The following is a 10,000-nucleotide window of genomic DNA, read 5'->3' on the forward strand; positions in this document are numbered from 1 at the left end:
TGTGAGGCAATTTAGGGCTATTTTGTAGTTTTAACCCGAAATTGCTTCGCATCGACGTTAGATTACATTGTAATGCATATAAGAAAAACTAACCGTGAAAAGGGCTATTACGGAAAAATTGCACCATGAATTACGCCATCCAGGGCTCGCATTTGATTGGCTGTGACAGAAAAGAAATCACCTTTATGGCTCTTATTCAACTTCATGTACTAATTTCATTTTCTGCAATTTGGGGGGGGGCACTTAACTGCAACAATTCGGGCTTCGAGGGGTTTTGACCCATTGACCGATAAGTTATAACCATAAGTTATAACAAGAGCTCAGCGCAATCGCAGGGTCTCGGGTTTGATTCTCGAGAATCTCAAGACATCGATATTACAGCATGGAAACATATTTACTAAAAATTCTACATTTCAGAGAGAAATAGAATATCATGGGTACCAGCCTCCCAAAGAAAGAAGGGAAGAAAAATAAGGACAACAACAATATATATATATGGGTTAAGTGAACATTGGTTTGTGCCAGTTAAGTCAGTAAGTGTTCAAGAAGAGATTTGGGTATAATAAACACTTTAAAGTCTCTTTCACGAAATGAATTCAAGCAAAAGACGTTCGGGTTTGTAACAAGTATACTCGGAAATGGCTTCAGTTTGGAAACACATCTCGACGCCAAACGTCGATGGATTGGGCAGCCAAAAAACTGATTATAATAAAAGACCTCAAGAAGTGTATTCCTTATTGATCTCCTGTACAATAGGTTTTTAAAAGGGCATCTGCATGAGCTTCACACCCGATAAAACACTCCTCATTGAAATTCTTTGCATAAAGAATAGTAATGAGGCCCGGCTTGTTTTTCTTGCATGCTAATATCTTCCCCTCACATTTTGAACCTTCGTTCGTACTCTTGAGGAATACACTTTTTGTGCAATGTTTTTGAAGCCGTTAAAAAAACTAGCAGCACGTGTTTTATCGATCGAGTCTACAAAACACTCGGCTACGCCTTGTGTTTTTAAACCCTATAAAACACTACTGCTCGTTTTTTGAACATTGCATTAAGCAATTCCTGACCATTTGATCTGACTCAATTTGCTTCTGAATTTTTGAGATTTTCAGTTAGGCGTTAACCCCCGTGCAAACGGGCATAAATTTGTTGGCCTACAACTTCCAACATTGTTGGGTGTTGCATGTTTCATCTGTTTGCACACGCTGTTGCATGTTGTTGGGACTTGTTGCACGAAGTTTGAAACTGGTCAAACGCTTGAGCCAACAACTCCCAACATTTCTCAGTTTTGGCCCGTGATCGCCGAAGCGTAGTGCAACAGTGTTGGACCGTTTGCACATCTCACGCAGGCGCATTACATACGGACTCCATGGAGATAGCCATGCAATGATATGTTGAAAACAAGATGGCAGCCGAATTTTGTAAGTTTACAAAGTCTTATGGTTCGTATCGTTCCCATAATACACTGTACGTCCTTACATTGTTGGGAGTTGTCGCGTCCGTTTGCACGGGGCTTTAGAGTCAAAATATGGATTTAATGCTTTTGTTATCATTGAACTGCATTTTTTCTACTTGATTTTTAGTCTCATCGAAGCGTTTGTGGAAAATTCCCAGTTGATTGTCCAAATGCCTGTGGATCGAGGGAGATGAGGGAGAGGGTTTGTAAATAGTTCATTGTTTTAAGAGCCGCAGCACTGGATTTGAAGACAATTATGTTATTAAGTATGGCTTTTTTTTTTTCGGATTGCGATCTGCCAAACTATAACTTAGAGAGTTCTTCTGGATCGGAAGCGATGTCATGGCTACTAGGCTCCGACAACAATTGCGACGGCTTTTTTTTTTTCGGATTGCGATCTGCCAAACTATAACTTAGAGAGCTCTTCTGGATCGGAAGCGATGTCATGGCTACTAGGCTCCGACAACAATTGCGACTATTGAACCTGAACTTGCCCACAAGAAAAAAATCAAAAGTGATATTTTACCTTCGTTATAGTGTACGTAAGTTAACACAACGTGTAGTGACCTTAGAACTGAAAAGCGGTCAAAGTATAGCCTCCTTATTGCCTCTCGAGCTCGTTTGAATATGCTCTTTGTCATGTTTGATCTATTCTACATAATTCTCAATCCATTTTTATGACAGGTCCTAGACCATATTGAGAACCAATGCACATTGACGGTGATTTCTTGCCCGTACTCTAACCTTGGCTGTTCAAGCGAGGTAATCCTTGAATAAAAACGATGATTGTAAACTATGAAATTCAAGTTATCGTTATGTAATATTGCTGTCAAGTCCAACAATCAATGACGTCACATCTTGCTCCTTTTTTAAAGACCTCGCACTTTTGGAAAGTTAAGAGCTCAGAACGCTACAACGTACTTTTTTAAGAGCTCTGGTCTTATTTCGATAAACGTTAAAATAATCGTTGAATTCCCTTTTCGCATGACATGAAGAATTATGCAGATCTCCGAGGAAGTGCGGACCAACTGAAACATCCGTCTCATTGTCAATCAGCATAATCCCTAATTTTATCCTCAGAACCACTCAACCTTATCAATGAATGTAATTATTGGTTAAAACTATATCGTACTCCTTATACGATTCTGATCACGTAAATAATTGTTTTACTTTCTACCATGCACATAAGCTGAATAGCTAAAATTCGAAGAAACTGTGCTGCGCAATAATACGGATGAATATTAAATAAAAGTTCCAATTTGCGCCCAAGAATTTTAAATGTGAACCAAACGTTTCGAGGGTACTCCCTCTTTATTAGTGGTTTCAAAGACGTTGGTTGGTTCTCATTTACAATTCTTGGGCGCGAATTTTAACTTTCATTTTATATTCATAAGCTAAATAGCTAACGACCAAAAATTTGCTGTCCGAAATGATCATGACAACAGGAAGCCATTTTTTGCTGTTTGGCCGAGATTCGAACAAGCGACCTCCCACACTGAAGTTTGATGCTCAATTTAACTTAGCTAACCGGTCAGCGGTTGATGTCACGGGAATCCCTTTAAATCGTATTGGCTGTGAATACTTCTTCAGAGCTTCATTTCAAGCATAGTTATTATAAAACTTGCTAATCACCTTCGAATTGACCAATCAGAACGCGCATACAACAGAGAGCTTAATTCGGAACTAGTGAAAAAGAAAATCAAGATTTGATCAAAGCTGGATTTGAGGCCCCTCCCCCCTCCCCCTCCCCCCATCCAAATCCAATAATCCAAGCTCTAAGCAATAAATAACACATCCTTTTATTATTATTTTTTCTGATGCAGTTTCAACGCAGAGACAGAGAATCCCATCTTCAATCCGACATGCCTTTGCACCTTGACCTCGCCTGTGTAAGGTTGATCAACACAGAAGAAAAGTTAAGGGCGACACAAGAGAAGATCAGTGCCCTTGAAAATAGGCCACTGCCATGTCACAAGTACACGTGGAAGATAAATGGCTTCCAAGAAATCCTGAGACGAGCAAAAGTGGGATTGCAAGATGTGATACACAGCGATCCATTTTATACAGAGCAATGTGGCTATAAAATTAAATTTCGCTTATATCCGAATGGTGTAGAGGACGCGCAAAACATTCATTTGTCGCTTTTCTTCATTATAATGAAAGGTGAATACGATGCCATTCTGCAATGGCCTTTCGCTAAACCGGTAACGTTGACATTGATAGATCAACAAGGAAACCCTGATGACAGGGAGAACATCGTTCGTTCGTTCTCAAACTACAGCGGTTCCTGGTGCACGAGGCCTGTGAGAGAAGAAAACCTCGGAAATGGGTTTACTAAATTTGTGTCACATGATAACCTGAAAAAAAGAGCATACATTGTGGATGATGCTATTTTTATTGAAGCTAAATTCGACTAAAACTTTCTATGAAAGGAACCAGGGTTATTTAAACCAAATCTTTGTTTTTAGCTTTCAATTTAATTTGCAAAACACACTTCAGCTGACGAAATAAGGCCGCTTAGCTGAGATATACAAGAGAGGATGAGGAGAAAAAACACATCCCCATGCTCCATGATAGTTTTAATAAAAAAAAAATCTATTTTACGTTTCGCGCTATGCTGTGAAAGTTATTTTGGTCTCGTGCCCACAGTCGCGCAGCCTATGATCGATTACAACTAACCAATCAGGTGTCTTCCTTAAATTAGCCGCCATCATGATCACGTTAAATAAGGATTATCATTGGAAGAGGCGCTTGTATGATGGATGTGTTCTCTCCCCCGATCCTTTCTTGATATTTAACAACTATTCACCGAAGTGGAAGTGGCTAGCAAAGGGTATTCGGAGTTTGAGGAGCCAATCATAGTGCGCCTTGAACGCTATCCACTGTTTAGTAGGTACTAAATACTGTAAGCAGCGTGTTGCTTTCGTGCCAGTTATCACGCAAAAAGTGTAGGCATAAAATCAAGAGATAATCAATGTTTTAGCCGTTAGTTAATTGTTGTCAAGATCTATACGCACCGCATTTTGTTAAGGTTTTGATCTGTGTGGGATTGATGTAACCTTGAATAACCTTTTCTTATTAGCGCTTGGCAACGACCAGTCACAATCGATTAATGCAGAATAACAATAAAAATAATGACTTAATTTCAAGTTTCCGCGTTTTGTACAGATTTCCTTTGTTTCAGTGTTCGGACAATCCAACAAAGATTCTCTTAACGGAAAACTAAGAAGAAAACCTGCAAAGCCTCTGTGTTAATCAAAGAGTTCTTATGAGCAAATCAATGCAAGGAACGTTTGATTGACACCAACCCGAAGACTATTTGCATTCTCTGCGTGACGCGTGACAGCGCCATGATCTTTCGTCCAAAGTAATGCTTTGCACGCCGTTTGTGAGTGGTAGATGAATACGTCAGAATTAAATCAGCTAGAAGTCAGGGGTTGTATCGCTTAAGTGTGAATAGTTTGACCTATAATTATCCCTAGTAAACGCGGCAAGGTTTACTAAGCACCAGGGTGCGTACGAGGAGGATAAGATTGGATCTTTAAAATTGCGACCGTTAAGCCTTATGCGCATGCTCAATATGGCAGATTCATAGATCACTGTGTAAACAACGACCAGCTTAACAAAACAGAAGCACCGGACCTAACCTGCGAAAAGAACGCCATATCGCGGGTTACACCGGATCTTGGTGAAGGATCTAATTAGCTATATAAATATGATAAATATTAACGTAATCATTGCTTGTAAACAGTTATGAAGAAAGGCAATACCTTTCGAAATATTGGTTTTAGCCCGATAACATATTCATTCGCCGTTCAATCAACCTTTCTCTTTTTGTTTCTTTTTTCGCTTCTTGACTGCTTGTTTGTTATGACATCCATCATGAAAGAGATTGAGTGTAGGTTGATAGGGTCTGTCCATTTTAAAATCTATAATGAAAAGGGAACACGATTTGACTTTACCTTGGCCTCCTTGTAAACGAGTAATTCTGCACTTACCAGAAGTAAATAGAAAAACAAGAAACGAAAAAGCCAACAAATCCTGGAGAATATTGGATATGGCCTGAGAGTAACGTCGTAACCCACTTTAATGACAGACAAAAAAAGAGCATAGCTACAGTAAAGGTAAATAAACTACAGCTTCGTGTAAGCGTACCAGGGTGGCCAGAAAAAAACCTGCCCCAAAGAACCCGTAGGGAAAAAAATGGACAGGAAATCTGGGACGGGCCAGGCACAACTCAGATCCCCCGCCAGGACTCTAAATAAATTACTAAAAAATTTCAAAGTCAGCAAAAGAGGAAATCTAACTCTGATTAAACAATCGCCAGCGAATACTGGAAAATTTAAAACAATTATGATAAATATATATGCTACAGTTAAATTTAAAGTCAGGTTAATTTTAATTTCAACCTAAGTCATTTTATTTTAAACTAGGGTGAAATTGAAAGTAGGAAACATCAACAAAAACCCATCAATTTTTAGCAAGCACCTGTAATATATTGGTAAATATAAGTAAACTGTTCCTACAGGTAGCTAGAGGTGAGTGGGTGAACTTAGTGTAGCTTAAATTTTTCATGAGTATTTTATAAAACGCCAGTGGTTGTTAGGTCTAGGCACTGATTTTAAATGGTTAGCGTTGAGGTTGGGGTTAGGCATACTTTGCATGATAACCGATTCTACTTTTCTTTCCCAGAGCTTTTAGACGGACATTGTTCATTGATGAATCTCCTTAGAGCGGCAGCGGGCAACAATATTGAATTATCTTCTAAGGAATAAAAGAACGGAAACATACATGATGTATTGTTGATTTTTAATATGCTTAGGTATTTGCTGTATCTTTTGCTTACTTCGAATCCGTTATCATCAAAAGCAAGTAAAAACAAAACTTTGAAAAGTCAGGAAAATGGGTTTCATAATCTATTGATCAGAAGCCATTTTGTAGTCTCTTGTAAGTGTTATTTCTTTTGAATTATCAAATATAATATTTGTTTTTTATTTTATTTTTCTGAATCTGTGTGTAGTGATAAATCCAAATTTTGTGATTATTTTGGCACAGTCCCCTTCAAGTTCTACAATTTGAGCTAGTAGCCCATTTGGATGAAGAGGCGTTTCCTTTTCCATTTTATTAATTTTCAGCCGGCGCCACATAATCCTGAAGTTCGAACTTCTTCTTTTTCTTCTTCCCTTTCTGGTGTATGATAACTGCAAAAGGAAGTCTGCTGGCTGCCTACAAATAGCGCTGATAAGGACCTTGGTCCCCCTTTTGCTATTTTGCGAAAAATGGCCATTTTCAATACTTTTGGAAAAATTGTTTTTTCTTGTCTAATAGGTCTTTTTTCATGCGGTTTTTTGCATAGTACAAATCTAGGACAGTTAAGATTTCAATCCATACTAATTATAATTAGGCTATTATAAGACTTGTATTTCCTATTTTCTTAGCCTTCCGAACTTCGAAAAAAAAATTGGTTATTTTTGAAAATTTTGCCTTGGTGCCCCTTTTGCTATTTAGCGAAAAATGGCCATTCTCGATACTTTTGGAAAAATTTCTCGTGTATTAGGTCTTTTTTCATTCGGTTTGCATAGTACAAATCTAGGATAGTTAAGCTTTCGATCCATACTAATTAGGCTGTTATAGGACTTGTATTTCCTATTTTTTTTAGCCTTCGGAATTTCGACCAAAAAATCGGCCAATTGGCCGAAGCGAAAATACCATAATACTTTTGGTTTGCTCCCCCAAATTTTGAATAAGCATTGTTTTTTTTCTCTCGGGCGTAAACAACAAATGACCAGCTCCTAACGTCAGTGGCTTCATAGCTCAGTTGGTTAGAGCGTCGCACTGGTATCGCGAGGTCACGGGTTCAAACCCCGTTGAAGTCCTGGATTTTTCAGGCTTCTCAACGTAATTGCAAAAATTGCGTTCATAACTGTGAGGATCATAGCTTCACTTGATTTCATATCCGCAGTTCATATGTGATCCATTTCATACAGCATTTCATCACAATCAAGAGTATTATGGTATTTTTCGACTCGGCCAATTTGCCGCCATGTTGCCCTGATTACCCATGATTCAATCTAGAGCGTGGAGTGGTGTTTTTTTTTTTACAAAATAATCATGACGGAAGGTCAAGGGAGTCCTTTACCCAGTGGATACGATGACAAATTCGTAGATGCCGTGGAAGATGATTTCCACTGTCCAATATGCCACGTGCCGCTAAAGGAGGCGGTTCAAACGGGAGTGTGTGGTCATCGATTCTGCAGACAGTGTCTTGAGCGACATTTTATGAGGTAAGCTTAATATTTCGCGTCTTGCACTTTTTTAGCGCATTTAGCGAGAAATAGACCACTTTCATAGATGGCCACCTCCTTTACATTCTTTTGTATTTATGTTAATTAGACCTACTGCCCTCATTTTTAAACAAATATTCATTTGAAAGGGTTATTAGCATTAAAGTAAAAGAGTATTTTATTTGGCCGCCATTATGAAAGAGGTATTACCAGGTAAGTTTAAATGTTCGTGTGATGGCGCAAAGATAAGCGTAGCCACTACATAAGAAAATAATAGATAGTAGCATTGAGAATAAAAGTTTTAATAAAAACACGACACTCGTAAGGTTTAAAAGCATTTCGATTCTTGGCAGCTGCGCAGATACGTCTGCCATGTTTAGTGCAAGTGTGAATAGAATATGCTGTGGTATAAACTGCAATAATAATGATAGGAATTAAGAAAATTTATAATAGTAATGAATAAACTAAACGGCTTAACTGCAGAATATATTGCCACTTCAAAAACTAACCCCTAAATTGCTGGATACGCAGATTTGAGAAAAGGATAAAGACAGACCTGGGAATGAATGACTTTTTGAGTGCCATATACAGTGTAACAAGCATGTGGTATGCCTCGTTCTTAATAGAGCAAAGGCTACTGAAATTTTATTTACGTTCTAATTGACTTTGTTCAAACGAATGTAAGTCATTTTCATCTTATAGACAGGGCTTGAAATTAATGAAAAAATCCAGTCGCAATTTTGTGACATGATAAGACTTCTCCTTATACTTTAGTCACACAGGGAAAAAATTCAGTGGCAAATGTTACTGTATTGGTTGCAATTTCAAGCCCTGATAGATCCATAAAGCAAACTGTACCACTAGATATGGGAGGATCGCAAGCGAACCCAAGCACAGTAGGCAGGTGGCATGCATACAAGGAGGATCTGTCACTGTTCTCCTCAGTAAATTGCTACAAGAAAAGACCGAAGTGCTGGGTCACTCTCGGTTAATGAAAAGTGGTGGGAACAACCAACCTTTAAAACCCTTGCATATACAATAGAAACTCCAAAACTAGATTCTCCTCCTGTGGAAAGTTTTTCATCAGAACCTCGATACTAAATCAAAATGAGAGGTCTCTGGAGAGTTTCGGAGCTAAGCTATGGAATTCACTTTCAGCCGAGACCCGTAAACTTCCCAAACATGCTTTTAAAAGACAAATTAAACAGACTAATGCTATTTTCCATATTTGAGGCAGAGGAGGATTACCCTAGTTATTCGGTTATAACAACATTCAATTTACTTTCCTAAAGAGTCTCATTTATTGAATTAATTAATTCTTTTACCTCTTGTAAACAGTAATTTACTTAATACAGACTGCTGTAACCTTAGGCCGCCTGCCTCGACTACATAATGTAGCATTGGTTATTTGTGGGCGGAACTGCTTTGTATGTTTTGAAGTGTGAGATGCTTTTCTTTAACTAACAAAATTAAATAAATATGCCTGTATCCCTCAAGTAATTCCACTACATATCTGTGTATCCACTTCCAAATGTAATTTTAGATAATAAATAAATACACTTATTTAGCACCATACCCCACTAATTGTCCATGGCACTTAACAATAAAATGAATTTTAATTAGCTTATTAAGTATTTTAGGCTGCATTAATTATATGTATACTCATTACTGTACATTATAGCGTACAGGCTAATACAAATCAAAAATGTCCTTAGAAATAAATAACTCTTAGGTAGACTGCGTTACTGTAACTACATTATCCAATACTATTCCTACTAATAATAAAATTACAAATCAATTAAATGCATCATTAAAAAGATGAGTCTTAAGCTTAGTTTTAAAAGCGGTTACTGATGATGACTGCGTAATGTCCAATGGTAGTTTGTTCCAACGTTTGGTCCTGCTGCAGATTATGCCCTATTCTCATACATTATTTCAGATTAGCCAGGCCGGGCTCGACAAGCAATTTATTGATTGTATGACAATCTTAATAGGTAGTCTGAATTCTTACAAATGTATATTTCAATATGTCACTGATATAGAGGTGCCAGACCATTTGGAGCCTTATAAGTCAGCAACAATATTTTAAAAATAATTCTAAAACATACCAGAGTCAGTGTAAACACCTAACAATTGCCGTTGTAATATCATTATATGCTCATGCTTTCTTAACATGGTAACAAGTTGAGCTGCTGAATTATGTACAAGTTAAGTACTGTTAGAGTCGGCCCATAGCATAAGGCAGAACAGTAATCTAAAT

At 37.8% G+C, this 10,000-nt stretch overlaps 2 protein-coding genes and 1 non-coding gene across 4 annotated transcripts in view; all 3 read left to right on the forward strand.

Moving 5' to 3' along the window:
• LOC137979355 (TNF receptor-associated factor 4-like) overlaps positions 1–4,605 on the forward strand; it is a 14,395-nt gene extending 9,790 nt beyond the window's left edge. Inside the window, exons 5-7 of the mRNA XM_068826593.1 lie at positions 1,584–1,658; positions 2,141–2,218; positions 3,280–4,605. Of these exons, the coding sequence (XP_068682694.1) occupies positions 1,584–1,658; positions 2,141–2,218; positions 3,280–3,873 (747 nt within the window). The 3' untranslated portion in view covers positions 3,874–4,605. The remainder of the gene's footprint in view (positions 1–1,583; positions 1,659–2,140; positions 2,219–3,279) is intronic.
• A 2,654-nt stretch (positions 4,606–7,259) lies between these two features.
• On the forward strand, positions 7,260–7,332 carry Trnat-ggu (transfer RNA threonine (anticodon GGU)). The gene has a single exon. It is a non-coding gene; the product is annotated as a tRNA-Thr (tRNA).
• A 229-nt stretch (positions 7,333–7,561) lies between these two features.
• LOC137979356 (TNF receptor-associated factor 4-like) overlaps positions 7,562–10,000 on the forward strand; it is a 12,870-nt gene continuing 10,431 nt past the window's right edge. For both annotated transcript variants that reach the window (XM_068826595.1, XM_068826594.1), the window contains exon 1: positions 7,562–7,740. In XM_068826595.1, coding sequence (XP_068682696.1) covers positions 7,568–7,740 — 173 coding nt within the window. In that variant the 5' untranslated portion in view covers positions 7,562–7,567. The remainder of the gene's footprint in view (positions 7,741–10,000) is intronic.

The sequence above is a fragment of the Montipora foliosa genome, chromosome 12 (genome assembly GCF_036669935.1).
Source record: "Montipora foliosa isolate CH-2021 chromosome 12, ASM3666993v2, whole genome shotgun sequence".
NCBI classification, from domain to species: domain Eukaryota; kingdom Metazoa; phylum Cnidaria; class Anthozoa; order Scleractinia; family Acroporidae; genus Montipora; species Montipora foliosa.